This window comes from Oncorhynchus masou, chromosome 13, assembly GCF_036934945.1.
Source record: "Oncorhynchus masou masou isolate Uvic2021 chromosome 13, UVic_Omas_1.1, whole genome shotgun sequence".
Lineage (NCBI taxonomy): Eukaryota > Metazoa > Chordata > Actinopteri > Salmoniformes > Salmonidae > Oncorhynchus > Oncorhynchus masou.
In genome coordinates, this window is record NC_088224.1 from 97,878,566 (window position 1) to 97,900,157 (window position 21,592).

The 21,592-nt window shown below is 43.8% G+C and overlaps 1 protein-coding gene across 1 annotated transcript in view; it reads right to left on the reverse strand.

Annotated features, from left to right (window-relative positions):
• Window positions 1–21,592, reverse strand: part of LOC135553261 (contactin-5-like) — a 447,274-nt gene that overhangs the window by 250,168 nt on the left and 175,514 nt on the right. The window contains exon 6 of the mRNA XM_064985436.1: window positions 16,573–16,754. Within this exon, the coding sequence (XP_064841508.1) occupies window positions 16,573–16,754 (182 nt within the window). The remainder of the gene's footprint in view (window positions 1–16,572; window positions 16,755–21,592) is intronic.

Consider the following 21,592-nt stretch of genomic DNA (forward strand, 5'->3'; position numbering starts at 1 on the left):
TCAGGTGGGTGTTTGGTCTTGTCTTCATTCAATCAGGTGGGTGTTTGGTCTTGTCTTCATTCAATCAGGTGGGTGTTTGGTCTTGTCTTCATTCAATTAGGTGGGTGTTTGGTCGGCAGTATTACCTAACCATTATACAAGTGGCTAAACAATATGAAAAACTACAAATGTACCTCTATGTGCATCTGCATAGTAATAAAATGAAACAAATCATCTTTGAACAATTAGTTATTTATGACGTAAACATAAACAGCAACAAAAAGTGAACAGTGAGAGAAGAACAGGAAGTTGACACTATGCAGTAAGACTACATAACGGATGACAATCCATTCGACTTCCTGCCAAACCTAATCACTGCAAAACATGTCGCAGACTATGGGTATTTCTTCCATTGATGACATAATGCCCACTTAATCTCAGTCAGTGACATTCTCCTCCAGATAAGAGCAGACAGGACTGGGTTGATAGATATTCTACAGTAGGTATCAGGGAGAACACTGGACTGGGTTGATAGATATTCTACAGTAGGTATCAGGGAACAGACAGGACTGGGTTGATAGATATTCTACAGTAGGTATCAGGGAGCAGACAGGACTGGGTTGATAGATATTCTACAGTAGGTATCAGGGAGAACACAGGACTGGGTTGATAGATATTCTACAGTAGGTATCAGGGAGAACACAGGACTGGGTTGATAGATATTCTACAGTAGGTATCAGAGAGAACACAGGACTGGGTTGATAGATATTCTACAGTAGGTATCAGAGAGAACACAGGACTGGGTTGATAGATATTCTACAGTAGGTATCAGGGAGCAGACAGGACTGGGTTGATAGATATTCTACAGTAGGTATCAGAGAGAACACAGGACTGGGTTGATAGATATTCTACAGTAGGTATCAGGGAGCAGACAGGACTGGGTTGATAGATATTCTACAGTAGGTATCAGGGAGAACACAGGACTGGGTTGATGGATATTCTACAGTAGGTATCAGGGAGAATACAGGACTGGGTTGATAGATATTCTACAGTAGGTATCAGGGAGCAGACAGGACTGGGTTGATAGATATTCTACAGTAGGTATCAGGGAGAACACAGGACTGGGTTGATAGATATTCTACAGTAGGTATCAGAGAGAACACAGGACTGGGTTGATAGATATTCTACAGTAGGTATCAGGGAACAGACAGGACTGGGTCGATAGATATTCTACAGTAGGTATCAGGGAGAACACAGGACTGGGTTGATAGATATTCTACAGTAGGTATCAAGGAGAACACAGGACTGGGTTGATAGATATTCTACAGTAGGTATCAGGGAACAGACAGGACTGGGTTGATAGATATTCTACAGTAGGTATCAGGGAGAACACAGGACTGGGTTGATAGATATTCTACAGTAGGTATCAAGGAGAACACAGGACTGGGTTGATAGATATTCTACAGTAGGTATCAGGGAGAACACAGGACTGGGTTGATAGATATTCTACAGTAGGTATCAGGGAGAACACAGGACTGGGTTGATAGATATTCTACAGTAGGTATCAAGGAGAACACAGGACTGGGTTGATAGATATTCTACAGTAGGTATCAGGGAACAGACAGGACTGGGTTGATAGATATTCTACAGTAGGTATCAGGGAGAACACAGGACTGGGTTGATAGATATTCTACAGTAGGTATCAAGGAGAACACAGGACTGGGTTGATATATATTCTACAGTAGGTATCAGGGAGAACACAGGACTGGGTTGATAGATATTCTACAGTAGGTATCAGAGAGAACACAGGACTGGGTTGATAGATATTCTACAGTAGGTATCAGGGAGAACACAGGACTGGGTTGATGGATATTCTACAGTAGGTATCAGGGAACAGACAGGACTGGGTTGATAGATATTCTACAGTAGGTATCAGGGAGAACACAGGACTGGGTTGACAGATATTCTACAGTAGGTATCAGGGAACAGACATGACTGGGTTGATAGACATTCTACAGTAGTTATCAGGGAGAACACAGGACTGGGTTGATAGATATTCTACAGTAGGTATCAGGGAGAACACAGGACTGGGTTGATAGATATTCTACAGTAGGTATCAGGGAGAACACAGGACTGGGTTGATAGATATTCTACAGTAGGTATCAGGGAGAACACAGGACTGGGTTGATGGATATTCTACAGTAGGTATCAGGGAACAGGCAGGACTAGGTTGATAGATATTCTACAGTAGGTATCAGGGAGAACACAGGACTGGGTTGATAGATATTCTACAGTAGGTATCAGGGAACAGGCAGGACTGGGTTGATAGATATTCTACAGTAGGTGTCAGAGAGAACACAGGACTGGGTTGATAGATATTCTACAGTAGGTATCAGGGAACAGACAGGACTGGGTTGATAGATATTCTACAGTAGGTATCAGGGAGAACACTGGACTGGGTTGATGGATATTCAACAGTAGGTATCATGGAACAGACAGGACTGGGTTGATATATATTCTACAGTAGGTATCAGGGAGAACACAGGACTAGGTTGATAGATATTCTACAGTAGGTATCAGGGAGAACACAGGACTGGGGTGATAGATATTCTACAGTAGGTATCAGAGAGAACACAGGACTGGGTTGATAGATATTCTACAGTAGGTATCAGGGAACAGACAGGACTGGGTTGATAGATATTCTACAGTAGGTATCAGGGAGAACACAGGACTGGGTTGATGGATATTCAACAGTAGGTATCAGGGAACAGACAGGACTGGGTTGATAGATATTCTACAGTAGGTATCAGGGAGAACACAGGACTGGGTTGACAGATATTCTACAGTAGGTATCAGAGAGAACACAGGACTGGGTTGATAGATATTCTACAGTAGGTATCAGGGAGCAGACAGGACTGGGTTGATAGATATTCTACAGTAGGTATCAGGGAGAACACAGGACTGGGTTGATAGATATTCTACAGTAGGTATCAGGGAGCAGACAGGACTGGGTTGATAGATATTCTACAGTAGGTATCAGGGAGAACACAGGACTGGGTTGACAGATATTCTACAGTAGGTATCAGAGAGAACACAGGACTGGGTTGATAGATATTCTACAGTAGGTATCAGGGAGCAGACAGGACTGGGTTGATAGATATTCTACAGTAGGTATCAGGGAGAACACAGGACTGGGTTGATAGATATTCTACAGTAGGTATCAGGGAGCATACAGGACTGGGTTGATAGATATTCTACAGTAGGTATCTGGGAGAACACAGGACTGGGTTGATGGATATTCTACAGTAGGTATCAGGGAGAACACAGGACTGGGTTGATAGATATTCTACAGTAGGTATCAGGGAGCAGACAGGACTGGGTTGATAGATATTCTACAGTAGGTATCAGGGAGAACACAGGACTGGGTTGATAGATATTCTACAGTAGGTATCAGAGAGAACACAGGACTGGGTTGATAGATATTCTACAGTAGGTATCAGGGAGAACACAGGACTGGGTTGATAGATATTCTACAGTAGGTATCAGGGAGAACACAGGACTGGGTTGATAGATATTCTACAGTAGGTATCAGGGAACAGACAGGACTGGGTTGATAGATATTCTACAGTAGGTATCAGGGAGAACACAGGACTGGGTTGATAGATATTCTACAGTAGGTATCAGGGAGAACACAGGACTGGGTTGATAGATATTCTACAGTAGGTATCAGAGAGAACACAGGACTGGGTTGATAGATATTCTACAGTAGGTATCAGGGAACAGACAGGACTGGGTTGATAGATATTCTACAGTAGGTATCAGGGAGAACACAGGACTGGGTTGATAGATATTCTACAGTAGGTATCAGAGAGAACACAGGACTGGGTTGATAGATATTCTACAGTAGGTATCAGAGAGAACACAGGACTGGGTTGATAGATATTCTACAGTAGGTATCAGGGAACAGACAGGACTGGGTTGATAGATATTCTACAGTAGGTATCAGGGAGAACACAGGACTGGGTTGATGGATATTCAACAGTAGGTATCAGGGAACAGACAGGACTGGGTTGATAGATATTCTACAGTAGGTATCAGGGAGAACACAGGACTGGGTTGACAGATATTCTACAGTAGGTATCAGAGAGAACACAGGACTGGGTTGATAGATATTCTACAGTAGGTATCAGGGAGCAGACAGGACTGGGTTGATAGATATTCTACAGTAGGTATCAGGGAGAACACAGGACTGGGTTGATAGATATTCTACAGTAGGTATCAGGGAGCAGACAGGACTGGGTTGATAGATATTCTACAGTAGGTATCAGGGAGAACACAGGACTGGGTTGATAGATATTCTACAGTAGGTATCAGAGAGAACACAGGACTGGGTTGATAGATATTCTACAGTAGGTATCAGGGAACAGACAGGACTGGGTTGATAGATATTCTACAGTAGGTATCAGGGAGAACTCAGGACTGGGTTGATAGATATTCTACAGTAGGTATCAAGGAGAACACAGGACTGGGTTGATAGATATTCTACAGTAGGTATCAGGGAGAACACAGGACTGGGTTGATAGATATTCTACAGTAGGTATCAGGGAGAACACAGGACTGGGTTGATAGATATTCTACAGTAGGCATCAGGGAGAACACAGGACTGGGTTGATAGATATTCTACAGTAGGTATCAGAGAGAACACAGGACTGGGTTGATAGATATTCTACAGTAGGTATCAGGGAACAGACAGGACTGGGTTGATAGATATTCTACAGTAGGTATCAGGGAGAACACAGGACTGGGTTGATGGATATTCAACAGTAGGTATCAGGGAACAGACAGGACTGGGTTGATAGATATTCTACAGTAGGTATCAGGGAGAACACAGGACTGGGTTGACAGATATTCTACAGTAGGTATCAGGGAGCAGACAGGACTGGGTTGATAGATATTCTACAGTAGGTATCAGGGAGAACACAGGACTGGGGTGATAGATATTCTACAGTAGGTATCAGGGAGCAGACAGGACTGGGTTGATAGATATTCTACAGTAGGTATCAGGGAGAACACAGGACTGGGTTGATAGATATTCTACAGTAGGTATCAGGGAGCAGACAGGACTGGGTTGATAGATATTCTACAGTAGGTATCTGGGAGAACACAGGACTGGGGTGATGGATATTCTACAGTAGGTATCAGGGAGAACACAGGACTGGGTTGATAGATATTCTACAGTAGGTATCAGGGAGCAGACAGGACTGGGTTGATAGATATTCTACAGTAGGTATCAGGGAGAACACAGGACTGGGTTGATAGATATTCTACAGTAGGTATCAGAGAGAACACAGGACTGGGTTGATAGATATTCTACAGTAGGTATCAGGGAGAACACAGGACTGGGTTGATAGATATTCTACAGTAGGTATCAGGGAGAACACAGGACTGGGTTGATAGATATTCTACAGTAGGTATCAGGGAACAGACAGGACTGGGTTGATAGATATTCTACAGTAGGTATCAGGGAGAACACAGGACTGGGTTGATAGATATTCTACAGTAGGTATCAGGGAGAACACAGGACTGGGTTGATAGATATTCTACAGTAGGTATCAGAGAGAACACAGGACTGGGTTGATAGATATTCTACAGTAGGTATCAGGGAACAGACAGGACTGGGTTGATAGATATTCTACAGTAGGTATCAGGGAGAACACAGGACTGGGTTGATGGATATTCAACAGTAGGTATCAGAGAACAGACAGGACTGGGTTGATAGATATTCTACAGTAGGTATCAGGGAGAACACAGGACTGGGTTGACAGATATTCTACAGTAGGTATCAGAGAGAACACAGGACTGGGTTGATAGATATTCTACAGTAGGTATCAGGGAGAACACAGGACTGGGTTGATAGATATTCTACAGTAGGTATCAGGGAGAACACAGGACTGGGTTGATAGATATTCTACAGTAGGTATCAGGGAGCAGACAGGACTGGGTTGATAGATATTCTACAGTAGGTATCAGGGAGAACACAGGACTGGGTTGATAGATATTCTACAGTAGGTATCAGAGAGAACACAGGACTGGGTTGATAGATATTCTACAGTAGGTATCAGGGAACAGACAGGACTGGGTTGATAGATATTCTACAGTAGGTATCAGGGAGAACACAGGACTGGGTTGATAGATATTCTACAGTAGGTATCAGGGAGAACACAGGACTGGGTTGATAGATATTCTACAGTAGGTATCAGGGAGAACACAGGACTGGGTTGATAGATATTCTACAGTAGGTATCAGGGAGAACACAGGACTGGGTTGATAGATATTCTACAGTAGGTATCAGGGAGAACACAGGACTGGGTTGATAGATATTCTACAGTAGGCATCAGAGAGAACACAGGACTGGGTTGATAGATATTCTACAGTAGGTATCAGGGAACAGACAGGACTGGGTTGATAGATATTCTACAGTAGGTATCAGGGAGAACACAGGACTGGGTTGACGGATATTCTACAGTAGGTATCAGGGAACAGACAGGACTGGGTTGATAGATATTCTACAGTAGGTATCAGGGAGAACACAGGACTGGGTTGACAGATATTCTACAGTAGGTATAAGAGAACACAGGACTGGGTTGATAGATATTCTACAGTAGGTATCAGGGAGAACAGGACTGGGTTGATAGATATTCTACAGTAGGTATCAGGGAGAACACAGGACTGGGTTGATAGATATTCTACAGTAGGTATCAGGGAGAACACAGGACTGGGTTGATAGATATTCTACAGTAGGTATCAGGGAGAACACAGGACTGGGGTGATTGATATTCTACAGTAGGTATCAGGGAGAACACAGGACTGGGTTGATAGATATTCTACAGTAGGTATCAGGAGAACACAGGACTGGGTTGATAGATATTCTACAGTAGGTATCAGGGAGAACACAGGACTGGGTTGATAGATATTCTACAGTAGGTATCAGGGAGAACACAGGACTGGGTTGATAGATATTCTACAGTAGGTATCAGAGAGAACACAGGACTGGGTTGATAGATATTCTACAGTAGGTATCAGGGAGAACACAGGACTGGGTTGATAGATATTCTACAGTAGGTATCAGGGAGAACACAGGACTGGGTTGATAGATATTCTACAGTAGGTATCAGGGAACAGACAGGACTGGGTTGATAGATATTCTACAGTAGGTATCAGGGAGAACACAGGACTGGGTTGATAGATATTCTACAGTAGGTATCAGGGAGAACACAGGACTGGGTTGATAGATATTCTACAGTAGGTATCAGAGAGAACACAGGACTGGGTTGATAGATATTCTACAGTAGGTATCAGGGAACAGACAGGACTGGGTTGATAGATATTCTACAGTAGGTATCAGGGAGAACACAGGACTGGGTTGATAGATATTCTACAGTAGGTATCAGGGAGAACACAGGACTGGGTTGATATATATTCTACAGTAGGTATCAGGGAGAACACAGGACTGGGTTGATAGATATTCTACAGTAGGTATCAGGGAGAACACAGGACTGGGTTGATAGATATTCTACAGTAGGTATCAGGGAACAGACAGGACTGGGTTGATAGATATTCTACAGTAGGTATCAGAGAGAACACAGGACTGGGTTGATGGATTTTCTACAGTAGGTATCAGGGAACAGACAGGACTGGGTTGATAGATATTCTACAGTAGGTATCAGGGAACAGACAGGACTGGGTTGATAGATATTCTGCAGTAGGTATCAGGGAGAACACAGGACTGGGTTGATAGATATTCTACAGTAGGTATCAGGGAGAACACAGGACTGGGTTGATAGATATTCTACAGTAGGTATCAGGGAGAACACAGGACTGGGTTGATAGATATTCTACAGTAGGTATCAGGGAACAGACAGGACTGGGTTGATAGATATTCTACAGTAGGTATCAGGGAGAACACAGGACTGGGTTGATAGATATTCTACAGTAGGTATCAAGGAGAACACAGGACTGGGTTGATAGATATTCTACAGTAGGTATCAGGGAGAACACAGGACTGGGTTGATAGATATTCTACAGTAGGTATCAGGGAACAGACAGGACTGGGTTGATAGACATTCTACAGTAGATATCAGGGAGAACACAGGACTGGGTTGATAGATATTCTACAGTAGGTATCAGAGAGAACACAGGACTGGGTTGATAGATATTCTACAGTAGGTATCAGGGAGAACACAGGACTGGGTTGATAGATATTCTACAGTAGGTATCAGGGAACAGACAGGACTGGGTTGATAGATATTCTACAGTAGGTATCAGGGAGAACACAGGACTGGGTTGATAGATATTCTACAGTAGGTATCAGGAGAACACAGGACTGGGTTGATAGATATTCTACAGTAGGTATCAGGGAGAACACAGGACTGGGTTGATAGATATTCTACAGTAGGTATCAGGGAACAGACAGGACTGGGTTGATAGATATTCTACAGTAGGTATCAGGGAGAACACAGGACTGGGTTGATAGATATTCTACAGTAGGTATCAGGGAGAACACAGGACTGGGTTGATAGATATTCTACAGTAGGTATCAGGGAGAACACAGGACTGGGTTGATAGATATTCTACAGTAGGTATCAGGGAGAACACAGGACTGGGTTGATAGATATTCTACAGTAGGTATCAGGGAGAACACAGGACTGGGTTGATAGATATTCTACAGTAGGTATCAGGGAGAACACAGGACTGGGTTGATAGATATTCTACAGTAGGCATCAGAGAGAACACAGGACTGGGTTGATAGATATTCTACAGTAGGTATCAGGGAACAGACAGGACTGGGTTGATAGATATTCTACAGTAGGTATCAGGGAGAACACAGGACTGGGTTGATAGATATTCTACAGTAGGTATCAGGAGAACACAGGACTGGGTTGATAGATATTCTACAGTAGGTATCAGGGAGAACACAGGACTGGGTTGATAGATATTCTACAGTAGGTATCAGGAGAACACAGGACTGGGTTGATAGATATTCTACAGTAGGTATCAGGGAGAACACAGGACTGGGTTGATAGATATTCTACAGTAGGTATCAGGGAACAGACAGGACTGGGTTGATAGACATTCTACAGTAGATATCAGGGAGAACACAGGACTGGGTTGATAGATATTCTACAGTAGGTATCAGAGAGAACACAGGACTGGGTTGATAGATATTCTACAGTAGGTATCAGGGAGAACACAGGACTGGGTTGATATATATTCTACAGTAGGTATCAGGGAGAAGACAGGACTGGGTTGATAGATATTCTACAGTAGGTATCAGGGAGAACACAGGACTGGGTTGATAGATATTCTACAGTAGGTATCAGGGAGAACACAGGACTGGGTTGATAGATATTCTACAGTAGGTATCAGGGAGAACACAGGACTGGGTTGATAGATATTCTACAGTAGGTATCAGGGAACAGACAGGACTGGGTTGATAGATATTCTACAGTAGGTATCAGGGAGAACACAGGACTGGGTTGATAGATATTCTACAGTAGGTATCAGGGAGAACACAGGACTGGGTTGATAGATATTCTACAGTAGGTATCAGGGAGAACACAGGACTGGGTTGATAGATATTCTACAGTAGGTATCAGGGAGAACACAGGACTGGGTTGATAGATATTCTACAGTAGGTATCAGGGAGAACACAGGACTGGGTTGATAGATATTCTACAGTAGGTATCAGGGAGAACACAGGACTGGGTTGATAGATATTCTACAGTAGGTATCAGGGAGAACACAGGACTGGGTTGATAGATATTCTACAGTAGGTATCAGGGAGAACACAGGACTGGGTTGATAGATATTCTACAGTAGGTATCAGGGAGAACACAGGACTGGGTTGATAGATATTCTACAGTAGGTATCAGGGAGAACACAGGACTGGGTTGATAGATATTCTACAGTAGGTATCAGGGAGAACACAGGACTGGGTTGATAGATATTCTACAGTAGGTATCAGGGAGAACACAGGACTGGGTTGATAGATATTCTACAGTAGGTATCAGGGAGAACACAGGACTGGGTTGATAGATATTCTACAGTAGGTATCAGGGAGAACACAGGACTGGGTTGATGGATATTCTACAGTAGGTATCAGGGAACAGACAGGACTGGGTTGATAGATATTCTACAGTAGGTATCAGGGAGAACACAGGACTGGGTTGATAGATATTCTACAGTAGGTATCAGAGAGAACACAGGACTGGGTTGATAGATATTCTACAGTAGGTATCAGGGAGAACACAGGACTGGGTTGATAGATATTCTACAGTAGGTATCAGGGAGAACACAGGACTGGGTTGATAGATATTCTACAGTAGGTATCAGGGAGAACACAGGACTGGGTTGATAGATATTCTACAGTAGGTATCAGGGAGAACACAGGACTGGGTTGATGGATATTCTACAGTAGGTATCAGGGAACAGACAGGACTGGGTTGATAGATATTCTACAGTAGGTATCAGGGAGAACACAGGACTGGGTTGATAGATATTCTACAGTAGGTATCAGAGAGAACACAGGACTGGGTTGATAGATATTCTACAGTAGGTATCAGGGAGAACACAGGACTGGGTTGATAGATATTCTACAGTAGGTATCAGGAGAACACAGGACTGGGTTGATAGATATTCTACAGTAGGTATCAGGGAGAACACAGGACTGGGTTGATAGATATTCTACAGTAGGTATCAGGGAGAACACAGGACTGGGTTGATAGATATTCTACAGTAGGTATCAGGGAGAACACAGGACTGGGTTGATAGATATTCTACAGTAGGCATCAGAGAGAACACAGGACTGGGTTGATAGATATTCTACAGTAGGTATCAGGGAACAGACAGGACTGGGTTGATAGATATTCTACAGTAGGTATCAGGGAGAACACAGGACTGGGTTGATAGATATTCTACAGTAGGTATCAGGGAGAACACAGGACTGGGTTGATAGATATTCTACAGTAGGTATCAGGGAGAACACAGGACTGGGTTGATAGATATTCTACAGTAGGTATCAGGGAGAACACAGGACTGGGTTGATGGATATTCTACCGTAGGTATCAGGGAACAGACAGGACTGGGTTGATAGATATTCTACAGTAGGTATCAGGGAGAACACAGGACTGGGTTGATAGATATTCTACAGTAGGTATCAGAGAGAACACAGGACTGGGTTGATAGATATTCTACAGTAGGTATCAGGGAGAACACAGGACTGGGTTGATAGATATTCTACAGTAGGTATCAGAGAGAACACAGGACTGGGTTGATAGATATTCTACAGTAGGTATCAGGGAGAACACAGGACTGGGTTGATAGATATTCTACAGTAGGTATCAGGGAGAACACAGGACTGGGTTGATAGATATTCTACAGTAGGTATCAGGGAGAACACAGGACTGGGTTGATAGATATTCTACAGTAGGTATCAGGGAGAACACAGGACTGGGTTGATAGATATTCTACAGTAGGCATCAGAGAGAACACAGGACTGGGTTGATAGATATTCTACAGTAGGTATCAGGGAACAGACAGGACTGGGTTGATAGATATTCTACAGTAGGTATCAGGGAGAACACAGGACTGGGTTGATAGATATTCTACAGTAGGTATCAGGGAGAACACAGGACTGGGTTGATAGATATTCTACAGTAGGTATCAGGGAGAACACAGGACTGGGTTGATAGATATTCTACAGTAGGTCAGAGAGAACACAGGACTGGGTTGATAGATATTCTAGGGTATCAGGGAAAGACAGGACTGGGTTGATAGATATTCTACAGTAGGTATCAGGGAGAACACAGGACTGGGTTGACAGATATTCTACAGTAGGTATCAGGGAGAACACAGGACTGGGTTGATGGATATTCTACAGTAGGTATCAGGGAGAACACAGGACTGGGTTGATAGATATTCTACAGTAGGTATCAGGAGAACACAGGACTGGGTTGATAGATATTCTACAGTAGGTATCAGAGAGAACACAGGACTGGGTTGATAGATATTCTACAGTAGGTATCAGGGAGAACACAGGACTGGGTTGATAGATATTCTACAGTAGGTATCAGGGAGAACACAGGACTGGGTTGATAGATATTCTACAGTAGGTATCAGGGAGAACACAGGACTGGGTTGATAGATATTCTACAGTAGGTATCAGGGAACAGACAGGACTGGGTTGATAGATATTCTACAGTAGGTATCAGGGAGAACACAGGACTGGGTTGATAGATATTCTACAGTAGGTATCAGGGAGAACACAGGACTGGGTTGATAGATATTCTACAGTAGGTATCAGAGAGAACACAGGACTGGGTTGATAGATATTCTACAGTAGGTATCAGGGAACAGACAGGACTGGGTTGATAGATATTCTACAGTAGGTATCAGGGAGAACACAGGACTGGGTTGATAGATATTCTACAGTAGGTATCAGGGAGAACACAGGACTGGGTTGATAGATATTCTACAGTAGGTATCAGAGAGAACACAGGACTGGGTTGATAGATATTCTACAGTAGGTATCAGGGAACAGACAGGACTGGGTTGATAGATATTCTACAGTAGGTATCAGGGAGAACACAGGACTGGGTTGATAGATATTCTACAGTAGGTATCAGGGAGAACACAGGACTGGGTTGATAGATATTCTACAGTAGGTATCAGGGAACAGACAGGACTGGGTTGATAGATATTCTACAGTAGGTATCAGGGAGAACACAGGACTGGGTTGATAGATATTCTACAGTAGGTATCAGGGAGAACACAGGACTGGGTTGATAGATATTCTACAGTAGGTATCAGGGAGAACACAGGACTGGGTTGATAGATATTCTACAGTAGGTATCAGGGAACAGACAGGACTGGGTTGATAGATATTCTACAGTAGGTATCAGGGAGAACACAGGACTGGGTTGACGGATATTCTACAGTAGGTATCAGGGAGAACACAGGACTGGGTTGATGGATATTCTACAGTAGGTATCAGGGAGAACACAGGACTGGGTTGATAGATATTCTACAGTAGGTATCAGGGAACAGACAGGACTGGATTGATAGATATTCTACAGTAGGTATCAGAGAGAACACAGGACTGGGTTGATAGATATTCTACAGTAGGTATCAGGGAGAACACAGGACTGGGTTGATAGATATTCTACAGTAGGTATCAGGGAGCAGACAGGACTGGGTTGATAGATATTCTACAGTAGGTATCAGGGAGAACACAGGACTGGGTTGATAGATATTCTACAGTAGGTATCAGGGAGAACACAGGACTGGGTTGATAGATATTCTACAGTAGGTATCAGGGAGAACACAGGACTGGGTTGATGGATATTCTACAGTAGGTATCAGGGAACAGACAGGACTGGGTTGATAGATATTCTACAGTAGGTATCAGGGAGAACACAGGACTGGGTTGATAGATATTCTACAGTAGGTATCAGGGAGAACACAGGACTGGGTTGATAGATATTCTACAGTAGGTATCAGAGAGAACACAGGACTGGGTTGATAGATATTCTACAGTAGGTATCAGGGAACAGACAGGACTGGGTTGATAGATATTCTACAGTAGGTATCAGGGAGAACACAGGACTGGGTTGATAGATATTCTACAGTAGGTATCAAGGAGAACACAGGACTGGGTTGATAGATATTCTACAGTAGGTATCAGGGAGAACACAGGACTGGGTTGATGGATATTCTACAGTAGGTATCAGAGAGAACACAGGACTGGGTTGATAGATATTCTACAGTAGGTATCAGGGAGAACACAGGACTGGGTTGATGGATATTCTACAGTAGGTATCAAGGAGAACACATGACTGGGTTGATATATATTCTACAGTAGGCATCAGGGAGAACACAGGACTGGGTTGATATATATTCTACAGTAGGTATCAGGGAGAACACAGGACTGGGTTGATAGATATTCTACAGTAGGTATCAGGGAGAACACAGGACTGGGTTGATAGATATTCTACAGTAGGTATCAGGGAGAACACAGGACTGGGTTGATAGATATTCTACAGTAGGTATCAGGGAGAACACAGGACTGGGTTGATAGATATTCTACAGTAGGTATCAGGGAGAACACAGGACTGGGTTGATAGATATTCTACATTAGGTATCAGGGAGAACACAGGACTGGGTTGATAGATATTCTACAGTAGGTATCAGAGAGAACACAGGACTGGGTTGATAGATATTCTACAGTAGGTATCAGGGAGAACACAGGACTGGGTTGATGGATATTCTACAGTAGGTATCAGGGAAAGACAGGACTGGGTTGATAGATATTCTACAGTAGGTATCAGGGAGAACACAGGACTGGGTTGACAGATATTCTACAGTAGGTATCAGGGAACAGACAGGACTGGGTTGATAGACATTCTACAGTAGGTATCAGGGAGAACACAGGACTGGGTTGATAGATATTCTAGAGTAGGTATCAGGGAGAACACAGGACTGGGTTGATAGATATTCTACAGTAGGTATCAGGGAGCAGACAGGACTGGGTTGATAGATATTCTACTGTAGGTATCAGGGAGAACACAGGACTGGGTTGATAGATATTCTACAGTAGGTATCAGGGAGAACACAGGACTGGGTTGATAGATATTCTACAGTAGGTATCAGGGAAAGGACAGGACTGGGTTGATAGATATTCTACAGTAGGTATCAGGGAGAACACAGGACTGGGTTGATGGATATTCTACAGTAGGTATCAGGGAACAGACAGGACTGGGTTGATAGATATTCTACAGTAGATATCAGGGAGAACACAGGACTGGGTTGATAGATATTCTACAGTAGGTATCAGGGAGCAGACAGGACTGGGTTGATAGATATTCTACAGTAGGTATCAGGGAGAACACAGGACTGGGTTGATAGATATTCTACAGTAGGTATCAGGGAACAGACAGGACTGGGTTGATAGATATTCTACAGTAGGTATCAGGGAGAACACAGGACTGGGTTGATGGATATTCTACAGTAGGTATCAAGGAGAACACATGACTGGGTTGATATATATTCTACAGTAGGCATCAGGGAGAACACAGGACTGGGTTGATATATATTCTACAGTAGGTATCAGGGAGAACACAGGACTGGGTTGATGGATATTCTACAGTAGGTATCAAGGAGAACACATGACTGGGTTGATGGATATTCTACAGTAGGTATCAGGGAGAATACAGGACTGGGTTGATAGATATTCTACAGTAGGTATCAGGGAACAGACAGGACTGGGTTGATAGATATTCTACAGTAGGTATCAGGGAGAACACAGGACTGGGTTGATAGATATTCTACATTAGGTATCAGGGAGAACACAGGACTGGGTTGATAGACATTCTACAGTAGGTATCAGAGAGAACACAGGACTGGGTTGATAGATATTCTACAGTCGGTATCAGGGAACAGACAGGACTGGGTTGATAGATATTCTACAGTAGGTATCAGGGAGAACACAGGACTGGGTTGATAGATATTCTACAGTAGGTATCAGGGAGAACACATGACTGGGTTGATAGATATTCTAAAGTAGGTATCAGGGAGAACACAGGACTGGGTTGACAGATATTCTACAGTAGGTATCAGGGAACAGACAGGACTGGGTTGATAGACATTCTACAGTAGGTATCAGGGAGAACACAGGACTGGGTTGATAGTTATTCTACAGTAGGTATCAGGGAGAACACAGGACTGGGTTGATAGATATTCTACAGTAGGCATCAGGGAGAACACAGGACTAGGTTGATAGATATTCTACAGTAGGTATCAGGGAGAACACAGGACTGGGTTGATAGATATTCTACAGTAGGTATCAGGGAGAACACAGGACTGGGTTGATAGATATTCTACAGTAGGTATCAGAGAGAACACAGGACTGGGTTGATAGATATTCTACAGTAGGTATCAGGGAGAACACAGGACTGGGTTGATAGATATTCTACAGTAGGTATCAGGGAGAACACAGGACTGGGTTGATGGATATTCTACAGTAGGTATCAAGGAGAACACAGGACTGGGTTGATATATATACTACAGTAGGCATCAGGGAGAACACAGGACTGGGTTGATATATATTCTACAGTAGGTATCAGGGAGAACACAGGACTGGGTTGATAGATATTCTACAGTAGGTATCAGGGAACAGACAGGACTGGGTTGATAGATATTCTACAGTAGGTATCAGGGAACAGACAGGACTGGGTTGATAGATATTCTACAGTAGGTATCAAGGAGAACACAGGACTGGGTTGATAGATATTCTACAGTAGGTATCAGGGACAGGACCAGAAGATTAATAGCAGACTGGTTTAGACTGGTTTAGACTGGTTTAGAGAATGGGCACAACAATAATTAGTCTTCATAACCGCCAAACACACTAGAATCCTAGTAGTATCAGTCAAGTCCAAACTGCCCAATAAAACAATGAAACAAAAGCACAGCAGTCTTTACCAATACCATATTAACACCAGAACAATGTGATTCCAGTCCAACCATCAAATAACTTACTGTAGACCTGGATGTGTCCCTTAAAGGCTGTTCCTCCTCTGGGGTTCTCCGCTTTACACTCGTAGGTCCCTGAGTCCTCCAGCTGTACATTAGGGATCTCCAGAACAGCCTGCGACTTCCTCAGACGAGCCTTCTTAGGGATGTTACCGTTCATCTTCCTCCACGTTATGGTTGGGACGGGACTAGCAGGAGAGGAGTGGGTTAATATCCTAGGTGAAAGGACTAGCAGGAGAGGAGAGGGTTAATATCCTAGGTGAAAGGACTAGCAGGAGAGGAGAGGGTTAATATCCTAGGTGAAAGGACTAGCAGGAGAGGAGAGGGTTAATATCCTAGGTGAAAGGACTAGCAGGAGAGGAGAGGGTTAATATCCTAGGTGAAAGGACTAGCAGGAGAGGAGAGGGTTAATATCCTAGGTGAAAGGACTCGCAGGAGAGGAGAGGGTTAAAATCTAAGGTGAAAGGACGAGCAGGAGAGGAGAGGGTTAATATCCTAGGTGAAAGGACTAGCAGGAGAGGAGAGGGTTAATATCCTAGGTGAAAGGACTAGCAGGAGAGGAGAGGGTTAATATCCTAGGTGAAAGGACTAGCAGGAGAGGAGAGGGTTAATATCCTAGGTGAAAGGACTAGCAGGAGAGGAGAGGGTTAATATCCTAGGTGAAAGGACTAGCAGGAGAGGAGAGGGTTAATATCCTAGGTGAAAGGACTAGCAGGAGAGGAGAGGGTTAATATCCTAGGTGAAAGGACTAGCAGGAGAGGAGAGGGTTAATATCCTAGGTGAAAGGACTAGCAGGAGAGGAGAGGGTTAATATCCTAGGTGAAAGGACTAGCAGGAGAGGAGAGGGTTAATATCCTAGGTGAAAGGACTAGCAGGAGAGGAGAGGGTTAATATCCTAGGTGAAAGGACTAGCAGGAGAGGAGAGGGTTAATATCCTAGGTGAAAGGACTAGCAGGAGAGGAGAGGGTTAATATCCTAGGTGAAAGGACTAGCAGGAGAGGAGAGGGTTAATATCCTAGGTGAAAGGACTTGCAGGAGAGGAGAGGGTTAAAATCTAAGGTGAAAGGACGAGCAGGAGAGGAGAGGGTTAATATCCTAGGTGAAAGGACTTGCAGGAGAGGAGAGGGTTAAAATCTAAGGTGAAAGGACGAGCAGGAGAGGAGAGGGTTAAAATCTAAGGGGAAAGGACTTGCAGGAGAGGAGAGGGTTAATATCCTAGGTGAAAGGACTTGCAGGAGAGGAGAGGGTTAAAATCTAAGGTGAAAGGACGAGTAGGAGAAGAGAGGGTTAAAATCTAAGGTGAAAGGACAAGCAGGAGAGGAGAGGGTTAATATCCTAGGTGAAAGGACTTGCAGGAGAGGAGAGGGTTAAAATCTAAGGTGAAAGGACGAGCAGGAGAAGAGAGGGTTAATATCCTAGGTGAAAGGACTTGCAGGAGAGGAGAGGGTTAAAATCTAAGGTGAACGGACAAGCAGGAGAGGAGAGGGTTAATATCCTAGGTGAAAGGACTTGCAGGAGAGGAGAGGGTTAAAATCTAAGGTGAAAGGACGAGCAGGCGAAGAGAGGGTTAATATCCTAGGTGAAAGGACTTGCAGGAGAGGAGAGGGTTAAAATCTAAGGTGAAAGGACGAGCAGGAGAAGAGAGGGTTAATATCCTAGGTGAAAGGACTTGCAGGAGAGGAGAGGGTTAAAATCTAAGGTGAAAGGACGAGCAGGAGAAGAGAGGGTTACATCCTAATAAATGTGTACAATTAATAGTCAGAACAGGAAATACGAGTTGAAATACATTTTGGATAGAAGGACTGTAGAGTGGATAGTGTACAGGATAGGAGACTGGAGAGTGGACAGTTGACAGGATTATATAGGAGACTGGAGAGTGGACAGTAGACAGGATTATATAGGGGACTGGAGAGTGGATAGTAGACAGGATTATATAGGAGACTGGAGAGTGGACAGTAGACAGGATTATATAGGGGACTGGAGAGTGGACAGTAGACAGGATTATATAGGGGACAGGAGAGTGGATAGTTGACAGGATTATATAGGGGACTGGAGAGTGGACAGTAGACAGGATAGGAGACTGGAGAGTGGACAGTTGACAGGATTATGTAGGAGACTGGAGAGTGGACAGTAGACAGGATTATATAGGGGACTGGAGAGTGGATAGTTGACAGGATTATATAGGAGACTGGAGAGTGGACAGTAGACAGGATTATATAGGGGACTGGAGAGTGGACAGTAGACAGGATTATATAGGGGACAGGAGAGTGGATAGTTGACAGGATTATATAGGGGACTGGAGAGTGGACAGTAGACAGGATAGGAGACTGGAGAGTGGACAGTTGACAGGATTATATAGGAGACTGGAGAGTGGACAGTAGACAGGATTATATAGGGGACTGGAGAGTGGATAGTTGACAGGATTATATAGGAGACTGGAGAGTGGACAGTAGACAGGATTATATAGGGGACTGGAGAGTGGATAGTTGACAGGATTATATAGGGGACTGGAGAGTGGATAGTTGACAGGATTATATAGGAGACTGGAGAGTGGACAGTAGACAGGATTATATAGGGGACTGGAGAGTGGATAGTTGACAGGATTATATAGGAGACTGGAGAGTGGATAGTTGACAGGATTATATAGGGGACTGGAGAGTGGATAGTTGACAGGATTATATAGGGGACTGGAGAGTGGATAGTTGACATGATTATATAGGGGACTGGAGAGTGGACAGTTGACAGGATTATATAGGGGACTGGAGAGTGGATAGTTGACAGGATTATATAGGGGACTGGAGAGTGAATAGTTGACAGGATTATATAGGGGACTGGAGAGTGGATAGTGTACAGGATAGGAGACTGGAGAGTGGACAGTTGACAGGATTATATAGTAGACTGGAGAGTGGATAGTTGAGAGGATTATATAGGGGACTGGAGAGTGGATAGTTGACAGGATTATATAGGGGACTGGAGAGTGGATAGTTGACAGGATTATATAGGGGACTGGAGAGTGGACAGTAGAGAGGATTATATAGGAGACTGGAGAGTGGACAGTAGACAGGATTATATAGGAGACTGGAGAGTGGACAGTAGACAGGATTATATAGGGGACTGGAGAGTGGACAGTAGACAGGATTATATAGGGGACTGGAGAGTGGACAGTAGACAGGATTATATAGGGGACTGGAGAGTGGACAGTAGACAGGATTATATAGGGGACTGGAGAGTGGACAGTAGACAGGATTATATAGGGGACTGGAGAGTGGATAGTTGACAGGATTATATAGGGGACTGGAGAGTGGATAGTTGACAGGATTATATAGGAGACTGGAGAGTGGACAGTAGACAGGATAGGAGACTGGAGAGTGGACAGTAGACAGGATTATATAGGAGACTGGAGAGTGGACAGTTGACAGGATAGGAGACTGGAGAGGGGACAGTAGACAGGATTATATAGGGGACTGGAGAGTGGACAGTAGACAGGATTATATAGGAGTCTGGAGAGTGGACAGTAGACAGGATTATATAGGATACTGGATAGAGGATAGTTGACAGGATTATATAGGAGACTGGAGAGTGGACAGTTGACATGATTATATAGGAGACTGGAGAGTGGACAGTAGACAGGATTATATAGGGGACTGGAGAGTGGATAGTTGACAGGATTATATAGGGGACTGGAGAGTGGACAGTTGACAGGATAGGAGACTGGATAGAGGATAGTTGACAGGATTATATAGGAGACTGGAGAGTGGATAGTTGACAGGATTATATAGGAGACTGGAGAGTGGACAGTTGACAGGATTATATAGGAGACTGGAGAGTGGACAGTTGACAGGATAGGAGACTGGATAGAGGATAGTTGACAGGATTATATAGGAGACTGGAGAGTGGACAGTTGACAGGATTATATAGGAGACTGGAGAGTGGACAGTTGACAGGATTATATAGGAGACTGGAGAGTAGATATTTGACAGGATAGGAGACTGGATAGAGGATAGTTGACATGCTTATATAGGGGACTGGAGAGTGGACAGTTGACAGGATTATATAGGAGACTGGAGAGTGGATAGTTGACAGGATTATATAGTGGACTGGAGAGTGGACAGTAGACAGGATTATATAGGGGACTGGAGAGTGGATAGTTGACAGGATTATATAGGAGACTGGAGAGTGGATAGTTGACAGGATTATATAGGAGACTGGAGAGTGGAAATTTCTTAGGATTATATAGGAGACTGGAGAGTAGATAGTTGACAGGATAGGAGACTAGAGAGTGGATAGTGGACAGGATAGGAGACTGGAGAGTGGACAGTTGACAGGATTACATAGGAGACTGGAGAGTAGATAGATGACAGGATAGGAGACTGGAGAGTGGACAGTTGACAGGACAGGAGACTGGAGAGTGGACAGTTGACAGGATAGGAGACTGGAGAGTGGACAGTTGACAGGATTATATAGGAGACTGGAGAGTGGATATTTGACAGGATTATATAGGAGACTGGAGAGTGGATAGTTGACAGGATTATATAGGGGACTGGAGAGTGGATATTTGACAGGATAGGAGACTGGAGAGTGGACAGTTGACAGGATTACATTGGAGACTGGAGAGTGGATAGTTGACAGGATAGGAGACTGGAGAGTGGACAGTTGACAGGATAGGAGACTGGAGAGTGGACAGTTGACAGGATTATATAGGAGACTGGAGAGTAGATAGTTGACAGGATTATATAGGGGACTGGAGAGTGGATATTTGACAGGATAGGAGACTGGAGAGTGGACAGTTGACAGGATTACATTGGAGACTGGAGAGTGGATAGTTGACAGGATAGGAGACTGGAGAGTGGATAGTTGACAGGAATACATTGGAGACTGGAGAGTGGACAGTTGACAGGATAGGAGACTGGATAGAGGATAGTTGACAGGATTATTTAGGAGACTGGAGAGTGGATAGATGACCGGATTATATAAGAGAATGGAGATTGGATATTTGTTGGGTACATACTTCCCAGTGTGAATACTA